This window comes from Marmota marmota, unplaced genomic scaffold, assembly GCF_001458135.2.
Source record: "Marmota marmota marmota unplaced genomic scaffold, marMar, whole genome shotgun sequence".
Taxonomy (NCBI): Eukaryota; Metazoa; Chordata; class Mammalia; order Rodentia; family Sciuridae; genus Marmota; species Marmota marmota.
The window spans coordinates 53,251,769-53,272,406 of NW_025999842.1; the positions used below are offsets into that span (position 1 = coordinate 53,251,769).

A 20,638-nucleotide genomic window follows, 5' to 3' on the forward strand; every position below is an offset into this window, starting at 1 on the left:
AAAAAAAAAAAAAAGAAAAATTACCATGACATTCTCATAAAATTTAAAAATCTTTTAGTCATCCAGAGTGTTGGTGAAAACTCACTAGGTTGGAGTGTGTACCAAAAACTGAATTTTCAATAATGATGATGATGATGATGATGGTGATGATGATACTGACTAGGGTTGTTCATTTTGGTTTTCTTTTCCTTTATTAAAAATACACAACATTCATAAAAATAGGGTAGGGGAAATATTTTTAGCACTTTTTGGGGGGGAGAGACTGAAGTATAAAGGGTTTAAGTAAAATGTGATGAGCCAGTATAGGGATGCATGGGAGGCTACTAAAGAGATTAAAGGTGAGGACAGGAGAGAGGCATGGTTTAGAAAGCAAATCTGCTTTGTGATGTGGAGAATGTAATGGGTTAGGAGTGGCATCCTGGGAGCAGTTGAGGGGATACTGCAGTCATTGAGGTGGAAGACGCAGATGCCTTGGATAAGATGGTGACCATGGAATGAGTGAGGACAAAATGACAGCAAGGAATAAGAGGAGACAGGACTTGGTGATTGAGTGCATGTGAGATCAAAGATGGGATGGATGGAATAGTGGTAACATTAACCATGACAAGGAACATTAAAAAAGGTCAGGCTTGGGAAATGGGGATGGCAGGGCTAGAAAGAGGGAAAGATAGTGAGTTCAGTGTTGACACGTTGAGCTTGAATTATGTAAGAGCTATCTAAGTGCAGATGCCAGGGAGGAAATGTGGTTCAGGAGAGAGGTGTAGAGGGAGGGAGAGGATTTGGAGTTAATGGCAGACATCTGCTCATTGAGGGAGTAGGCGCGAATGAACTCATCCATGAATGCAAAGCATAGTCTAGTGGAAAACTTCAGGAGCATAGAGATTTGAAGGATGGATACAAAATCAACTTGGATATAATAGCTAAAGAGGGAGGAGGAAAGACAGATACCACAAAAGTCAAGGTAAGAGCGTGTCTTGATAAGGAGGATCTGGCAACTTTATCAAGTATTGCCAAGGCTTAAGGATGCCTTTCCTTTACAGAATGTGGCAATAGATTTCTGAAAGCCAACATTTCTCACTTCATGAGTACCATACCTGCCAAAAGGTATTACAAATACTGTCAGATCTTGTGAGCCAACTTCTCCACCTAAGTGATCAAAACTGCCTAGGGACTCTCAAACGTTTTTGACTATGATCCTCTTTCAAGATATATTTTACATTGTGATCCAGATCATAAAGCAATCATATCTAACATATGAAAATGAAAGTTTTATAGGATAATACCAAAACTGCACTACATACCATGCATTCAAATTCTTTTCCATCCCATGCCACCACATCACACCATTTCGTTCTCTTCTATTACATGTAATGCTAGTTATGTGGCCCAAAATTGATTTCTTGACCCACTAAAGGGTTTTGACTTGAGGTTTGAAAAATATTGGCTTTGCCTATTCAACCCTCCCTCCTGCACCTCTTCACTCTGCCAAGGGTAGGATATCTTCCCGTGACAGATTCTGAAAATATGCTTCACTGGATTCTCAATGAAAGATGTAAAATTAATTATTCAACAAATATTCTAGTAATGATATTTATCCATGGTAAAAAGTCATGGGAGCCCTTAGTGTTTTCAGACTGTTTTTAGTAACAACTAGAAGCATCCACCAAGAGCCTCTTCTGTGCTCAGACTCATGCTCAGGATTCAAACACCTCATCTCTTTGAATCACAGTAACAACCTTAAGAGGCAGGTGTGATTAGTTTTATGCCACTTTACAGGTAAAGAAATTGAAACTCAGCAAGATTAGATTAAGGGATCTGTTTAAGTTCACATGACTAATTAAAAGGAACATCTGAGACTTGAACCACTTTTCCATGATGTCAAATTTTGTGATTTTAGTGTGACACTCTATTTTCAGCATTCAATTCTTTTGGTGGATATTGTTTGTATTTTTTGTTAACATTTTACCTTATAAACAAAGTTCACTCAAAAGTATCAAAGGTAGTAACCCGCTGAAGGTTATCCAGCTAGGTTCACAGCCTGGCCATGAACTGGAGACTGATTCTGCATCAGCTCTGTATTCAAGTAGTGCAAAATCTACTCAGTATTCCTGTCCATCTTCCACCTGCATGGGCATGTCAGAACTTTGAACCGGCAAGCTTCTATTTAAGTCTTCTTAAAAGTTGCACAATGTAAATTATCTGCGCTCATAAGAGCAGTAATGAGCCTGCCTATTTTTAAAGTCCTTTCTTTGAAACACATAAAAATATAAGAGACAGAGCAAGCTCTTTGCTCCACCTAATGGAAAAAAAAGCAAGAGCATGCTCATGAGCTATTTCTCTTTGTGAAGCTGGAGTCTCTTCCTCTTTCCTAATACTCCACAGAATGAAACTAAACATTCCACAGACTGAGACTTGGATTCTAGATAAATGAGGTGGAGATTGGGATTCTAGATAAACGAAGTCAATGTGAATACCTGCTGAAGTCTTTAACTGATTTTGGTGGTCAGAATGTTTTTTTATTCAAAGATGAAAATGACTTCTTTTTGTAAATGTGACACGTTATAAAAATTCAAATGATCAAAAAATCAGAAAAGTATAATCAAGAGAGGAATAAATCACCCAGAAAACCATTATCCTAAGACATTTGGTGTACATGATTCTGGATATCTAGTTGGGCTAAATATAAACAGAAGGATGATTAGATATTTGAACAAACAGAAATTAGATTCTACCATTCATAAGGTTTTACTAAAGTAGTAACTTTATGGTTTGTGGTCTGGGGTGGTGGCCATTTCCTTGGTCACGCACGATGAGGATACAGGTGCCTCTCTATTGGGTATTCTTTTGTGTCTGCAATGAGTTTTAAAGGAGAGGTGGAAAGCAAAATTATCTACTCACCACTATGTTTAATATCAATAGCTGGTTGCACAGAATTTGGATTTAGTTTCATTAAGTCTAAGTCTATGATTTCATTAGGTCTAAGCCTATCATTCCAGTACCTTTATAAATTTCAGAGATGAGCTACTGCCTTGCTTGCTTAGCCAGAGAATCCTATTTGACCAACTCATTTTCTCCATTTAAATAAATGCCCCTTGCCTGAGCATCCAATGCTTCTGTCTCTGTAAAACAACTACTTTCTAATTTGATATAGCAAAACATATCATGAAACCATGGAATATCAAAAACGTATCTTTTCCAAAAAACTAATATCACAGATTGTTTATCTTTGTACAATTAACAGGAGTCTGAGTCTTGAGTTTAAGACTAGCCAGAGGAAAAGGACCAACTTACATGAAGTACTGCACAGTGTACCTAACTTCAATGCCTTGCAGATCTTCTGGTGGATTCCACTGTAGGACGTTCTTCATGTTTACAGATAAGAAGGTGATATTTGTAGGTTTAGGCAAACTACCAGAGACACAGGGAACTGAAAAAGGAGTAGAGAGGAATTGAGGTCTTAGTGCAGGAAAAGGAACACTTAGACTTGTAGTAGCTGGTCTCTGAAGATGGCCCTGAGTGGGGTCTTCCACTCCTCATTCCCTGTGTATTTTCTTCCAGTCTGAACCTGATCTGACTCTGTGGTGCACTTCAACCAAAAGCATGTGGCTGAAGCAACTCTGGGTGGAAACTGTAAGGCAGCCTGGAACCTTGCACTTTGCCCTTTTTGAAAGCCTTGAGTTGCCATGTGAAACAACAGCTAACCTGTTGGAGAGATCATGTCAAGAGGTCACGTGAAGGAGAGGTCAAGATGTTCCATGTTACAGCTGAGCCCAGCCTTCCAAGTAAGGAAACAGAATGAAGTTCTGTCACACACTGAAACTGCGTGAGGACCCAAATGAGACCAACAAAGAAACGGTCCAGGGGAGTCCCAATTGACCCCCCAGATTTGCGAGAAATAACAAAATGATTATTTGAAGTCAGTTTTGGGGTAGTTTGTTATGCACCAGGAGACAACAACAACAAAAGCTCTATTTAGAGACAGACATACAATCTAGGGATCTGTGCAGAAGGCTGTACACTGCGCACAAGCCTCCCCGGTTTCCACCTATGACTCTGCTCATGCTCCACAAACTGAAGGAGCTCATAGTCTTCTCTTCTGTGAAATGGGGATAATAATTGCCTATCCACCTCACAGGTGGGAGGCCTGTTTTGAAGAACAAAATAGAAAAGTGTATTAACTGTTGTGAATCTTACATGGGAGCTATTCAGATTCAGATGTTATTGAGAAGCCTGACAAATTTTTCTTTATATTCTTACAACTGAAATTTTATTGAAATAAAATTTGTTTTGAAATATGTTATTATACTAAAAAGGAAATAAAATTTAGGATAGATGCTCCTGAAAAGTCAGAGCTAGGAGGTTGGAGTTGATGTGGTTTTACTAAAGTATATAATAAAGCAACACAAGAGGAGCCAATGGCTGGGTGCTGTAATCCCAGGGATTCAGGAGCCTATGGCAGGAGGATCTCAAGTTCAAGGCCAGCCTGTGCAACTTTGGGAGATCCTATCTCAAATTAAAAAATAAAAAGACTGGAGGTGTAGCTCAGTAGCAAAGCACTCCTGGGTTTGATTGCCAGTACCAAAAACAAACAAACAAACAAACAAACAAAAAAACAACAAAACAACAAAAAAACATAACTATGCTCTAAGAAAACTATTTTAAAGCATTAATTTGTGGAAATCCTTTGACAGAAATGATAAATAATTGAAAAACTACCACGAAAGTAGAGAAGGAAAGTGGAGGATTTTTTTTTAACTTATTATTTTTATTGGTGCTGAGGATCAAACCTAGGACTTCAAACATGCTGGGCAAGTGGCAAGTGCTTTGCATTGAGCCATACAACCCCAGCCCAAAGATGGTCCTTGATTTAAAGAAAATTAAAAAGTTTAGTGGTAACATGTAAGGAATCGAAACATTAATTTAAAATATTGGAAAGATTACCAAGTACCAATCAGATTTTATTGAAGAACTTATCCTATCATAAATATGCATATTCCAGTCAATGAGCTTGGAAAATATCAAATTTTGATATTGCAAATCAAACCTAGGAAATAAAATTTAGCTCAGTCACTGAAAGCTGGCTCATTCTTGGCTAAGTCCCATAATTCTTGTGTAAATTAGCTGGGACTAATGTCAGAGAAAGGAATTAGCTTAATGCTTAGGGTAATCCTCCGCTAAAATTAGCTCTATGTGATACATTGTATTATCACAAGCCAAACAAAAAGAAAGAAAAAAATCATTTGTTTTAGAATTAAACGTTGTAATATAACCTCAATTCTAAGCAAAATAAATTCTTTAATCTAGGTTTGAGGTGTGTTCTTGTGTGTTTGCATGTGCTACATTTGTAATGAATGCTATGTTCCACCTTGATCATTTAAAAAATATCTCAGGTTTATTTTTAAGAAGAAAGTTAAATACAGAGAAAGACTACTGACTGATCATTGCCATACAATGCAAGTGTGTCTACTAGTGTGGAAAAGGCAAGAGATTCTCAAAAGGACACAGTCTGCCCCAAGTCTGTCTTTGATTTCCATTCTTCTAACACTTGAAACCATTGTGTATAAACTGATATTGGTATTTTCTGGAAATGATATACAGAGAATAATTACCATGATTTACTGCTCTATGGTATTACTGGGTCCTTAATTATAGTTAGATTTTTAAAGACAAACAGGGAACTGAGAAGGCAGCACCACTGATTATAATATTTCCCAACCTTTACAAAAAAGAAGAATGCTCTTAACATAAAAAAAAATCTAAAGATCTTTCCAGATCTAAAATGCTGTGATTCTACATTTTTGGATGACCCCAACATGTACAGAATGGTTAGCATCTTATAAGAAATAAAATTTAAATAGTGCATTATAATATCAATGATGGAAGACTTTGTCAAAACATAACTTTATTGACCTCACTGATAAAGAAACACAATATTCTGGTTTGTGGTAACATGAGTTTGGAGTTATAAATGACAAGTAATCTTAGATATTAATGCCTACGCATATTTTCTCAATGTTTAATCTACATGAATATTCTCTGCTATAAAACCAGTTTCTACTTGTCTTTTAACATAAGCAAATAATTGACAGACTCTAAAGATGCTTTAGGCACCTTCATATATGCCAAAAAGTTTTAAGAAGTAACTTGGATTAAAAGAAATAGATTGCCCATCTTATTTTAATTTTAATTTGATATCATGAGGAAGAAAGTAATTTTGCACTTCTAAACTGTTTGTTGTTCAATACACATTTTGATTAATGCTTTTTAGTTTAAAAAAGCATTAATGCTATAACAGTTATCAAAATTTCTATGCCAATTATCAAAATTCTAGTAAGGTTACCAAACTCTGATAATAACGGGGTTAAAGAGAATGAATAATGTAACAAGAACATTAAAACATTAAATAATTTTATTATCTTGCCATTATATTTTGTAAACTGCGTATATACCTCCCCCTCAGGTCTCCATTATGAGTAAATCATATCTATCACAGAGCCAGCCTCTGAGATGGACTCCAATAATCCCTTCCTCCTGGCACTCACAGCCTGTATAGTTCCCTCCTGCCTCATAGGTGGGTTGGTCTGTATGACCAATAGAATATGCTTTGAGGTTAGGTTATAAAAGGTGCTGTGGCCTCTTATCTTGTTTTCTCTTATATAATTTGCTCTGGGAAAAGCTTACTAGCCTTGTAAGTAGCTCTATGGAGAGAACTATGTGGTAAGTAACTGAAATTTCTGACAGCTGGTGAAGAACTGGGTGAAGCCTCCTGCCAAGAACATATTAGTAAGCACTGAAGCAGATCCTCTGGTCTTAGTTCTGCCTTCAGACATTGGCAGCCCCAGACTTCCTCTTCACTGTAAAGATCCTTAGCCACAATCACTGGTCTAAGCTATTACTGGACTCTTGATCCTCAGAAACCCTGTGAGGTAAAACGTGTTGTTTTCCGCTACTGAATTCGAGGTAATCTGTTACACAGCAATAGAGAACAAATATAACAAAGAATATAGAAGTGAAAGAAACTAAGGGAGACCAATTAGTAAAACAAATAAAACAAATTAAATGTTATAAATGACTCTTGCTTGAATAATTTTGAAAAATATTCTTTTTAATAGTTCAATTTGCTGGATGTGGTAGTGTACACCTCTAATCCCAGTGCCTTGGGAGCCTTAAGTAGAAGGACAGAAAGTTTGAGTCCAGATTTGGCAACTTAGCAAGACACAGTCTTCAAATACAAAATAAAAATAAGGGTTGGGGATGTGGCTCAGTAGTGGAGTGCCCCGGGGTTTAATCCCTAGTACCAAAAGACAAACAACAAATAATGTTCCATTTTATCTTTATGAAGAAAATAAAAATCCAGCAAGAAGAGCAGAGCAACAACTTTTTCATTTTTTTTTTTAAAAAAAGATGAATCCTTAGTTAAGGCCATTGTGAGTACACTGACAAGGTTTCAGAGTAGCAAACACCTTTAACAGAAATGCATCCTAAAGTGGATGTTACTGGTTTGTACTCGATTTCTATGGAAAGAATATTGTAGCCTTTATAGTCCTGCAGATTCTGCTTTTGGATTGACATTATTTTTTGATTGCATAGGCAGAAAAGATATCATCTCCATGTCAATAAATCAATGTATTATTGAGGAGCAGCCCTATCATGAGCAAAGTAGGGCACATCTTATCTCTAAATCTCCCCAGGACACAAAATATATTCCTTGTTGTGACATGGTCTGTTGGTTTCTGTACCATTTTTTTTTTATCAGAGCAAATTAAGCTATGTTGGTCATCTTTCTTGATTCAGGCACAGTACATCTTGCCTCTCTGCTCATAAAATTTTTTCCCAGAAATAGATTTTGATCAATTGCTGTGGGTTGGTAGTAAATTGTCTATCTGGACCAATTGTAACTCTATTTTATTTAAAAAATCAGGAATTGAACACAGGGGTAGTTAACCACTGAACGACACCCCAAGCCCCCTTTATTTTTTATTTAAGACAGAGTCTGGCTAAATTGCTGAGGTCCTCAGTAAGTTACCGAGGCTGGCCTTGAACCTGTGGTCCTTTTGCCTCAGCCTCCTGAGTTGTTGGAATTATAGATGTGCCCCACCAGGCATGGCCATAACATTTCTTTTTTTTTCCATATTTTATTTTTTTTAAAATTTTTTTCCATATTTAAAAAATTTGTTCTTTTTAGTTATACATGACAGTAGAGTATATTTTTACATATATTAAACATACATGGAATATAACATTCTAATTAGTATTCCATTCTTGTGGGGGTTATATATGATGTAGAATTTGACTTGTCATGTAATCATATACTAACATGGGAAAGTTATGTGCCAGTTTCTTCTACTGTCTTTCCTATGCCCATCCTCCCTCCCTTCCCTTCATTCTCCTTTGTTTAATCCAATGAACTTATATTCTCCACCCCAACATGCACACACTGTGAATCAGCATCCACATATCAGAGAGAACATTTGGCCTTTGAATTTTCATTCCAGTTAGCATGATATCCTCCTATTCCATCCATTTACTGACAAATGCCATAATATCATTCTTCTTTATGGTTGAGTAACATTCCTTTGTGTATATATACAACAGTTTCTTTATCTGTTCATCTGTTAAAGGGTACCTACATTGGTTCCATAGCTTAGCTATTGTGAATTGAACTGCTATGAACATTGATGTGGCTGTTTCACTATAGTGTGCTGATTTTAAGTCCTTTGGGTACATGCTGAGGAATGGGATAACTGGGTCAAATGGTGGTTCCATTTCAAATTTTCTGAGGAATCTCCATATGCTTTCCAGAGTGATTGCACCAATTTGCTGTCCCACAAGCAATGTATGAGTGTATTTTTCCCCCATTTCCTCACCAACATTTATTGTTGCTTATATTCCTGATACTTGCAGTTCTGACTGGGGTGAGATGGAATCCTAATGTAGTTTTAATTTGCATTCCTCTAATTGCTAGAGATGTTGAATATTTTTTTCATATATATTTGTTGACCATTTGTATTTCTTCTTCTGTGAAGTGTCTGTTCAGTATCTTTGACCATTTGTTGATTGGGTTGTTTTTTGGTGTTAAGTTTCTTGAGTTCTTTATATACTCTGGAGATGAATGCTTCATCTGAGGTGCAGGTAGAAAAGATTTTCTCCCATTTTCTAGGCTCTCTCTTCACACTATTGATGGTCTCCTTTGCTGTGAAGAAGACTTTGAGTTTGAAACCATCCATTTATTGATTCTTGATTTTACTTCTTGTGTTTTAGGATTCTTGTTGAGGAAGATGGTTCCTAAGTGGACATGATGGAGATTTGGGCCTATTTTTCCTTCTAGTTGGGGCAGGGTCTCTGGTCTAATACCTATGTCCTTGATCCACTTTTAATTGAGTTTTTGTGCAGGGTGAGAGATAGGGGTTTAATTTCATTTTGCTTCATATAATTTCCAGTTTTCCAAGTACCACTTGTTGAAGCGGCTATCTTTTCTCCAATGTATGTTTATGGTGCCTTTGTCTAGGATGAAATAACTGGAGTTATATGGATTTGTCTCTGTGTCTTCTATTCTGTATCATTGGTCTATATGTCTGTTTTGGTGCCAATACAATGCTCTTTTGTTACTTTAGCTCTGTAGTATAAATTAAGTTCTGGTATTGTGATGAAGAGGCTCTGTTTTAATAGTGGCTATAATATCTACATAAAATTCAGTTTGTACAGGCTTAGAAAATGTAATACATATTGTGAAGACCTTCATAAGTTATAGTATTTGGTTGACTTGAGGCAAACTGGCTAGTATTTAATAAAAATAGTTGCTAACATTTACTGACTCCTTACCATTCAGCTGGTATGTTTCTACGTGCTTTCCACAACCAACTTATCCATCTTCATAGCATCCCTGTGGTAGGCATGGTGAAGTATTGCTATCATCTCCATGATGCAGATGAGGAAACCAAGGCCCAGAGAAGTTAAATGACACAAGTTTATGCAGCTAATAAGTGGAGGAGCTAACTTCAGAGCTCTTAACCTCCATCCTCACTTGACACCCTTTCAAACTAATTATAATCTAAACAATGACAAGGCAAGGCCGATGGAAAAATGTTTACTATTCTAAGATGTTAATATATAAAATGATTCAAGTATTAAAATACTTGATACTGATCTGGTCAGTAATTTTTTTTAAAATTGTACCACACCTCATAGTAAGAGGTCTTTTTCCTTTTCTTGCCAGAATATTTCCTTTTATTTCCTTCTCCATCTGATCCTAAAGAATACAAGTAGGAACTTTATTCCTCCTTTGACACATTCCTCAGACCATGAGGTGATGGCAAAGTTAAGCATTCTTAGAATATGGAGGATATCATGCTAAGTGAAATAGCCAAAATCAGAAACTCAAAGGTTGAATGTTTTCTCTCTGTGGAAGCTAGAGTAAAATAAAAAAAGGGAGAATGATGAATAGGATAACCCCCAAATATAGGGAATATCAGTAATGGAGAAGAAGGGGATGGAGAGGCAGAGTGGAGGGATGGGTAAGGGGAGGTAATGCAAACGGAGGTCTTAAAAAATCATGTTATCTGCATAGATAATATACCACAGGGAGCTTCAACTTTATGCATAGGTAGAAAGAACCAATCTAATATAAATAAATAATTGAGTGAAAGTAAGTCTAATAGAGGAAGGAAAATGGGAGATGGGAGGGAGGATGGGGAAAAGGAGGAGGGAAAATGGGGGAGATCAAGAACTGAAATCAAATTTCATGCATGTGTGAGTTTTTCAGGATAACCCCCCCCAAAAAAAATCTAAAAAAAAAAAAAAAAGGATATTGTGTTTGAGTCTGTTCTGATTTCTTTTAAGTTTCTGAGTATAGGACCTATATCAATCTAAAATGCTAACAAAACTCATGTGTAGATAGATATATTTCATCTTGGCCTTGGGCTGTAGCTCTTTTTCTCACATATAGAACATATTACAGTCAATCCCATGTAAATGATGAGAAATATCAGTTCCAGAATCATCTTCCTTGTTCATTTAACTAATACTATGGGTATTGTTACGGGGTGAGTTGTACCTCCCCCAAATGCATTGGAGTTCTAACCCCCAGTACTTTGGAATGTGAACTTATTTGGAGATAGGGTTGTGGCATATGACAAGGTCATAGTGGGCTAGAGTGGACTCTTTGTCTGATGTAATGGATGTACTTAAAAGAAGATGGCCATGTGAAGACACAGGGACCCAGGGAGAACACTATATAAAGATGGCAGCCAAGACTAAAGTGATGCATCTATAAATCAAGAACTTCCTGGAACACTATCATTGCTATCATCTCCATGATGCCGAAGAAACCAGAAGCTGGAAGAAACAAGGAAGGAGCCTCCTCTAGAGACTTCAGAGGGCGTGTGGCATTGCCAATGCCTTGAGTTTAACTTTTAGCTTCCAGAACTGAGAACAAATAAGTTCTGTTCTTTTAAGCCACCCACATTATGGCACTTTGTTTCAGAAGCCCTAGGAAATGAATTCTGGTGCCCACTTAAATATCTAATGGTGAATAATGTGTTCCTCCCCTCATAGATCTCCCAGGCCAGTGAAAAGACAGACACCATTAAAAAGTAAAAAACAAACAAAACAAAACAAACAAGAAAAAAAAAAAAACCCAAAACAACAACAACAACAAAAAAACCAGGTTCACAGATGAGGACACGTCAAGGAATCCTTGCCCTTTTATCTATTTTGATGATGCAAAGAAGAGGTAAGAAATAGAATCAGCACTTCTTTTTATTTAAAGGAAGAGAGAAATGACACATTTTAAAAAGAAAACCCAATTGATAACTAGTATTCTCTTGTAGTTTTAAAAAATATTTTCAAAAATTGGGGGCTCTGTATCAAGTTTGGAAAATATAAAGAACTCCGGAATAAACATTCTAATTGAGCTAAGTCATTTTTCTAAACTTCTAGCACTGATAAGATTATCTGATCAATACTTAAGTGAAAACAAGTCACACCCATATCATTATTGAGTCATGTGCCAATTTATGGGTAAGAAAAGTGTTTTTATACCCATAGATTTATGGCCTGGAAGCACAGTTCTGATTCTATGATGGTACGCAGATTTCACATCCCACATTAAAAAGCAATTTAAATGGTGCACACAGTTGTATATCTGGAGAGTGTTGGAACAACACAACTTTGGTTTGGCACCTGGGCTCTTTATGATCTTGTCTGGCTTCTTCTCTTGCAATTCTGTGAAATGTACTATTATCAGTAGCCACACATAATTACCTCAAACACTAGAACTTAATCTGCTATTTTATACCCTTACCATTTTGGTCCCCTCTGCCTGTAGTACCTTTTAGAACTAAAAGATCTTTGTTCCTCTGTGTGTGCATCATTCAATGAATATTGGCCTGGGCTATTTTTAGCAACATGATTATGATGTGATGTTGTGTAAGGTATTCATGGCCTCCACTGAGTGTTCCTTCTGTTTAGGACCCTGAACTTTTAAAAGAAAATGGATCTCGGATGGTGGAGGAAAAGGGCAGGAGTTCTGGGGGCCCTTTGAAATTTTCTAAGCTCTGGACTAGGTTCCCTTGAGTTGTATGGATTAAAAATGGCCTCTGCTTCAACAAAGTTGTGAGGGCTTGGCAAGGACATATCCATTTGATGAACTTCAAATAATGACTGGTTATGTGTATCTTGTGTGTCCTATCATTTATATTAGTGTCCCCTCTCAGTGCTTAATTTCCTTTTGTTTTACCTTAATGCTATAAACTGATTCATAGGTTAAAGCCTAATGTCCAGTATAATACCGTTTGGAGGTGAGTCCTTGGGAGATCAGTAGGTCATAAGGGGAAAGCCTCTTGAGTGGAATTACTGCTCTTATAAAAAAGACCCCAGACAAATTCCTCCTCCCTTTCACCATGACACAGTGAGAAAATGGCTGTCTATGAACTAGGAAGGAAGCTTCCCCAGATGTCACATCTATTGTCACCTTGCTCTTGGACTTTCCAGTTTCCAGGACTGTGAGAAATTAATTTCTGTTTTTCATAAACCAACCAACCTATGGCACTGTTATAGCAGCTTGAATGACTATGCCACTGGGACTTTGGGGGCATCTTCTAGCCCAGCTTCCCCTATGTTACAGCAGCAAAGAGAGGAGGTGCTGTGTCTGCTCCTGGGTCTTTTCCAAGGCAGAGAATGAGTTAATGAGTGAGTCTAGGACAATCTCATAATAATGGAGTTTTATAAAACGTGACCAGTACATTTTTTTTCTAAATGGTACCTTGAATACAGGTCTCTAGGTTCAGCAAAAGGGTATATGACACTCTCTTTATGGATTCAAAGCTAATATCACAGGTCATCATCTAAGTATGCTACAGTTTTAATTTTACGCCTGAAAGCAAAAGCTATTTCTGTTTTGTTATTCTGCAGGAAAACCTATGCAAAGATTAGTGCCTGCTGAACACTAGTAAAAAATGGTGAACTCACAAAGAGCAGGGGTAGCCAGCCTCTGTGGTTTCCCTCACTACTCTTTTGAGGCTCAGGCATTCCATTCTGACTTTCCATGAAGGACTATGTATGATCATCAACCAGTGCAGAAAATAACCAAACTGTGAGACTGAAGAGCCAAATGTGGCACTTCTTTGGGATCATTCGATTTACTCAGGCTGATAACTAGGGGAACGTTTAGCCTTGGGGATGTCCTGCTCAGTCTTGCCCAGAGAAGAACCCAGATGCCCCAGCCCATTCTATCCTTCTAAACTCGAAGTGAAGGAACCGTGAGGCTCTGAGTTGTTAGACATTGGGTCAATGTGTGTTGTAAGGTCTTTGTATCCACAGAGCCTGGCAAATAAATGCTTTTGGATGAAACTGATCAGCAACTTGTGGAGCTGCTGGAAATCATGGCAATGGGCCTGGACTCAGATATACATGATCATCTCAATTGGAGTGGAATAGCTTGAGCCACTAAATGTTTACAGCTTGAAATCACCTGGGTAAGCTTCCATTACACAGAGGGAGCAGCATGGTTGGCACATTCTGAGAGAAGCATTGTTCGTTTGTTTTTTTGGTGATTGAACCTAGGAGCACTTTACCATTGAAATACATCTCCAGTCTTTTTCATTTTTTATTTTGAGACAGGGTCTTACTAAGCTGCTGAGGCTGGCCTCAAACATGTGATTCTCCTGCCTTAGCCTCCCAAGAGTTGTGGCATTATGGGTGTGGACCACTGTGTCCAATTCAGAGTTGCTTTTTAATGAAGGCACAGAAACCCTTGGCAAGTGGTTGCTACGTGCTGCAAGTATATTTCTCAATAGGAAAATACCTTAATAGACTTTTAAGAAAAAACAAAAGCAAAAACAAAATCCCACCCCTGAGTGAGAGGTTAAAAAGATCTGAAGTATGAAAAACACTAGAGGGTGATTAGCCAATTTCAGGAAGTAAAATTTGTAAATAACAGTATCCTATTTACCAAAGAAGAGCAAAACAGGTATGACTGCCTTCTAATAGATTATCTTAAGTATTGGTCTAACTTTGTCATGTTGAAAGACATGTTTTCTTGTCTCAAGTTGTAAACCAATTCTCTTGAAAAAACATTAACTTCTCTCTCTTCCTTTTCCTCTTAATTATATATCAAGTGCCCTTGAAAAGTAAGTCTTCTAAATGGCACTTAAAATATGATTCAGGTAGTAACTTCCCTGAGAAGAAAGAAAACATTGTGTTGTGTAAAGGAGAGGGCATGGTTTGGTTCTCATATTAGTTACTTTGAACTTGAATTTCCTTCCTGAGCCACCATCCCTACTGTCATTTCTCATGGCTGTTCTTGGGTTTTACCTCGGTTTCTCTGTACTGTTCATTATACAGGTTACTGCTGCCTACCCTATCCTGCTGCCTTTCAATAACTGTTTACATGAGCAGGTCAGAGAGGTTCTAGAATGCTTGTTTTAGTTTTGTTTCTAGACACATGGGAAATTACCCTTATTACAAAGCTTACTAGCTGTTGCCCTTAAGTAAGTTACTTAACTTCTGTAGAATTTGCACATTTTGATAAACGGAACAGATCTATCTCTTAGGCTTGTTGGGGGTGATTAAATAAAATTCTTTTGCATGTTATAGGCAGTAGCTTCTAAGATGAGAGGGAAGAAATCCAATGAGGCAAACTATTTTTCTTGATTCTTTTCCTGATGGAACTGTCCATAGTGATGTAATTCATTCAATGAAGAGCTACTGAGCACCTGTGATGAGCTAGATATAGAAACTATGGTAGTCCTGGGGTACAGCAGGGAGTAGAAATGACCAGACTCTCATGAGGCTGGGACACAACTCATTAATATATAATTTTCCTGCCAAGTATGTGCGCATTTATATGGATGAACGATATTTAAGTCATGCAGAAAAGTCAATGTTATTTCTTTATAGTCACATCTCAATATATAAATCTATGTGCTTAAACATGTTTGTGAATATTTTGCTTTTGGTGCTTGACAGCAAGCAAGACTTCAAAATACAAAAGAGTTTTAAAGATAAATATATTGGAGTTTATCCATTAAAGAGAGTATGCAACTTCAAAGTAGTTTATTTTCCATGGTACTACTCAGCTCATGGCACTTGAGAGATGCTTTCTTTTGGATAAAACTGGCTGCGGAAGTAGTTTATTGGCATGTAAAAAAATTCAATATCATTTATCTAATGGCTGTATTTTTTTTTCTCAACATAGCATTTCCCAGCTTGGTTCTCAAAAGTTGTTGAAAGTGGTTTTGAAAGCTTTTGAAAATGCAATTTACTGTAAAGATGAATCTTTGCCACTGAACAGGCTATTCAGATTCAAGAGAGCCAGGCTCTATCTGCAGCTCTGAAAAGAGGAGTTTAAGAAATTCATTGGTGGGGGATACTGTGTGAATAGCCTCCCAACATGCCTCTTTGGCAGATGCCACTCTTCATTTGCATAGGCCAGCTTCATTGTTTGTTAGGGAACCAGCTCTGCTGTGTTATGTCATCTCTGAATGACTGGTTTCCTTTCTTTTCCTTTTTAGAAAATAAGCTTTTTAAAAGCAAGAATCTCCTTTTCTCCACATTTCATGATCTCCAAAGTGATAATGATTTTCATAGTACCTGTGGAAAAGTAGATGTGGGTTGGTATCTCTACTTGATTCTATGCCACAGAAAGAAAAACATAAAAGACAGAGCAGGTTCAAAGACAAACAACTGGGGACTCCTGAGGTACTGAAAAGAATTGCAATTGGAAACTCCAAGTTCAATCAATGGATATTTATTAAATATCAACATACATGTTCCACTTACTTTTCAAATAATTTTCTGCTTCTTTTTATCCTCCCAGAGGCAATGTAATTGTTTCATTAATATTGCCATTGCTTGAAAATTTCAGAAAGTCAGCAAGATACAAAAGTGAAAAAAAAAATAGAAAAAGTAAGGGAGTCTTGAAAGCAATTACACTTTGGAGACTTGGAAGCAAAACATCAGGCAGAAAAGATAAAATGGTAAATGATTAACAAAAGGACCATAGGGTGAGAGAGGGAGGAAAATGGAGATTAGTTTTTAAAAAAATTTTTATTAAAGAATTGTAGTGAAGAATGTCAGCAGTTTGTGACTTTTTAATGCACATACAAGCTGAGCATCTAAAATCTGAGCTGCTATCAAATCTGAAACTATTTGAATGTGCATATGATGTTATAGGTGGTCCCTACCCAGTCCCATGTGACACTTATAGTCAAAATGAGAGCTCACTAAGAATATTGCATAAAATTACCTTGTAGGCTATGTGTATAAGGTGGATGTGAAATATAAATGAATTTAGTGTTTAGACTTGGGTCCCATCACCAAGAGATGTGTTGCAAAATCTGATAAACGTCAAAATCTGAAACCCTACAGCCCAAAGCATTTCAGATAAGGGCCACTCAACCTGTAAGTTGAGAAGCATCAGCAAAACTAATTAGCAAAGAATAAATTGGATTTATGGAATGAAAAAACAGCGTAGCTCTTTTCCCTCATGACGCTTCTATGGTGTCTCATTCATAAGGAACACGTCTCTTAAGATCAACTTTCCTCAATTTTTATATTTATCTATTTAATTTACACTTCACATGAGAAATTATTTTCCTTATAAAGAATAGAAAGAAGCAGAGAAAAAGGAAAAGAAACAACAGAACAAAATTTAATTTTGACAAATCTTTGAGAAAGCCGGCACAGCTAATTGTTAGTTATTGATTAGCCCCAAGGTATGGTTATATTTCTTTTTTGAAAGGAAAAATTAAGAAAAATAGTTTTCCCACACTCAAAAGTAGCAAGTTTTCACTTTGCTCATGGGATCAGTATGCAGGGATGATTCAAATGCCCCTTAGCTCTTACTGACATGGCTTGAGCATGTTTTCAGTATTACCATTATCACTCCCATCCAATTAGAATCTGCTAATTCTTGCCTTCTATACTTATTGCCCTCCTTCCACCCATGCAAATATTTACTATTCATTTTAAACATTTACTATTCATGACAATTCGAAATAACAATTTTTCTAAAATAACTAGCACTACTATCAGTAACAAACACTACAATAAACTCTTTTTATCTATGAAAAAAAGATAGGCAAATGGAAGGAGGATAGTGGTGGATAGAAAATGGCACAAGACACAAACTATTTCCTCCAGTCACATGCAATTCATTAGCCTCTGTTGGACAATCTTCCTTCACAAGTTACTTTTTAGCTCATAACAGCTCTCGTATGCAACTGGGTGCAATTGGGTGATGGTGTACTGCTAGCTGGAGGGTAACTTAAGCTGCTGGAGCAAACAGCAGAAATGTATAAGAAAAGCATATCCTGGACATAATTCTGCTTCAGGTAGTGATCAGGGAAATGGAAAAGAATGGCTTGAAATCCACCCACTGGTGTGAGTTAGAATGAGTCTGTTGAGAGAAAATAAATTGCTGTATTTTTACTTAAGTGGTATCATGGGGAGTCCAGTTGGGAAGATGTAACGAGGCTGCTCTGTGGAACTTTGTGCTGGAGCTGGTGTCAATGCAAGAGAGAGTGAGTGGAAACCTGTGGAGGAGGGAAAGGTCTGTGGGGCTGGCCAGCCTGAGGACAAGGAGTGACAGGAGCAGGTTTTCTCTGGCAGTTGAAGGGAGCAGGGTCAGGTGGAGTGCTGGCCTGGTGCCAGGGAGTAGCCTATTAGCAGGGGTGAGTCTAGGTACAGATCTGTCCACAATTGTATGATGACCATTTCTGGACCCCAGAAATCATTGAGACCTGCTCCTTCATGGCACAGTCCATGTGTGAAGAAATACAGCCCATCCAAGGTAAGTGACTTGCCCATAAAGAGGGAGTGGGAGAAGAGTGGCTGGAACTTCTATCTTTTGACTTCCTGGCCACCATATTTCCCCTTCTGCCCTGGACTCCTGGTTGCAAGAACTTTCTATTTCAGCAGAAGCATTTTTGAGAAGTAAGTCAATGTAGCATTTTCCTTTAATTCTCAAGAAAATAATTAATAGAATCTACTTCTGTTCAGTGCTGGTTGGGATTTTGAGGCAAATGAGGCTGACAGCATAATCTCAGACTTTCCATGGAATACCATGAAAAAATGGAGTAAGACACAGCATACACTGCCAAAAGGTGAACTGTCTTTCTGTAGGCTAACTCTTCTCTATAGTGACAAGCAGGTATTTTGGTATTTTGAGGGTCACCAGAATGAAGATCAGACCTCTTCAAGGTTGAACTATGCCTCAATAAAGCTGTTACTAAATGCAATAAAATAAACACGGGTCCACGTTCTGCATAGATCTTCTATAGGACTGGTTCATTCAGGTATCTACAATATTTTGCAAGATATAACAAAGTGAATGGTCAGGAAAATGCAGAGCAACAATGAAGACAGGACCCATAAAGAAGGGTCAAAGGCACTTATGTTAGTTTTATAGGGTTGCCATAACAACAAACCACAAACTAGGTGGCTTAGAATAATGGACATGTGTTCTCTCAGCATTCTGGAGGCTAGAAGTCTAAAATCAAAGTGTCTTTAGAGATACGCTCCCTTAGAGAATTCTCTCCTTGCTTCTTCCAGCTTCTGAGGCCCTGGTGTTCCCTTAGCTTGTGGTGCATAACTTCAATCTCTGCCTGCCCTTGTCTTCATATGGCCTTTCTGAGTCTGCTTCTCATATAATAGTCCACTCTAATTCAAGGATGATTTCATCATGAGATCCTTAACTAGTTACATATGCAAAGACCTTATTTCCAAATAAAGTCACAGTCTGAGGTTGTGGGTGGACATGACTTTGTTTGAGACACTATTCAATCTATACTTGCATTGACATCATTGGAACTTCTCCAGAAACAACATGGAGACTGGATTGATCCAGTCATTCTCTTTGCTCTTGTCCATTAAAGCTAACAGGACTTGTAAAGAACTGTGTAGACTCAGGAAATGGGAAATAGTACTTAAATTAGAAACCCCAGCTGTAAACGTGTGCCTTTTCATTACTTTGGTTGATTCAGTATTGCAAGGAGCCACAGACCACAAGGCTGCCAATGACCTTGAGGTCAGTCTATAGCCACAGAGTTCCTGACTCCTCCTCACTGGATAAGCACTCCTCTCGGAAGGATCATTTTTTTCCATAGGATTTTGCTGTTGTTGATTTTTGGTTTGTTTATTTTTAGCTTTATAAGAAAAAAGAAAGTATGCGTAAAGGAATACTAGTACCTGGTAGTTTACAGATAGTATTTTGTCTAGAGCTGGTTTTAGCTTTATTTTCTTGTTAATATTTAAATTAAAAGACCAATCATTTACAATGAATTATAAATATTTCACATAATAGGGATGGCCACTGCCTATGACTAAGTTGAATTTATTTGTTTTTTCCTAAAAGTATTCAAAGTATTTATTTGCAATAAGATTTATTTGGATATCAAGCTTCTTTTCTGATTCATCTTTTCTCCTCAAGTAAGGAAAATATGATATAATGTTTACATGTACACACATATACATTAACCCCGATAAATCTCAGTTTAAAGGATGTGTCCTATAGGAAGCACTGCCTGATACCCTGACTAGATCAGGTGCCTTGTTCTGTGAATCTAAGGAAACTTGTTTTCTTTAATTCTGGTATTTATATCCTAATACAATCACTTGATTGTCTCTGGAGACTCTAAGTATAAAAGGGCTCTGCTTTCTTGTTCACCCAGAAACCTAGAACAGTTCTTAATATGAATGAAACTGAATGAATGAATGAATGAATAGCATTCCAAGGAAGGTTATATAAAAATCATATTGAGTCAGGATATATTTAAACTTTTTGAAAACTGAAAATAGATGCATTTTGAGATAGATATTAAGGAAATCCTATTTTGTTAAATTTGATCACCTTAAGTACCTCATTCCCCTGCATTTGTGATTCTATTTTGCACTTAAAAATCTATGCTCAGCTGGGTGTGGTGGCACACACTTGTAATCTTAGAGGCTTGGGAGGCTGAGGCAGGAGGATTGAGAGTTCAAAGCCAGCCTCAGCAACTGTGAGGTGAGGCACTAAGCACCTCAGTGAGACCCTGTCTCTAAATAAAATAGGGCTGGGGATATGGCTCAGTGGTTGAGAGCCCCTAAGCTCAATCCCCAGTTGCCACCCCTGCAAAAAAAAAAAAAAAAAAAAAAAAAAAAA

At 37.4% G+C, this 20,638-nt stretch overlaps 1 protein-coding gene across 1 annotated transcript in view; it reads right to left on the bottom strand.

Moving 5' to 3' along the window:
* Il20ra (interleukin 20 receptor subunit alpha) overlaps positions 1–20,638 on the bottom strand; it is a 43,391-nt gene that overhangs the window by 17,868 nt on the left and 4,885 nt on the right. Inside the window, exon 2 of the mRNA XM_015498690.2 lies at positions 3,292–3,427. Within this exon, the coding sequence (XP_015354176.2) occupies positions 3,292–3,427 (136 nt within the window). The remainder of the gene's footprint in view (positions 1–3,291; positions 3,428–20,638) is intronic.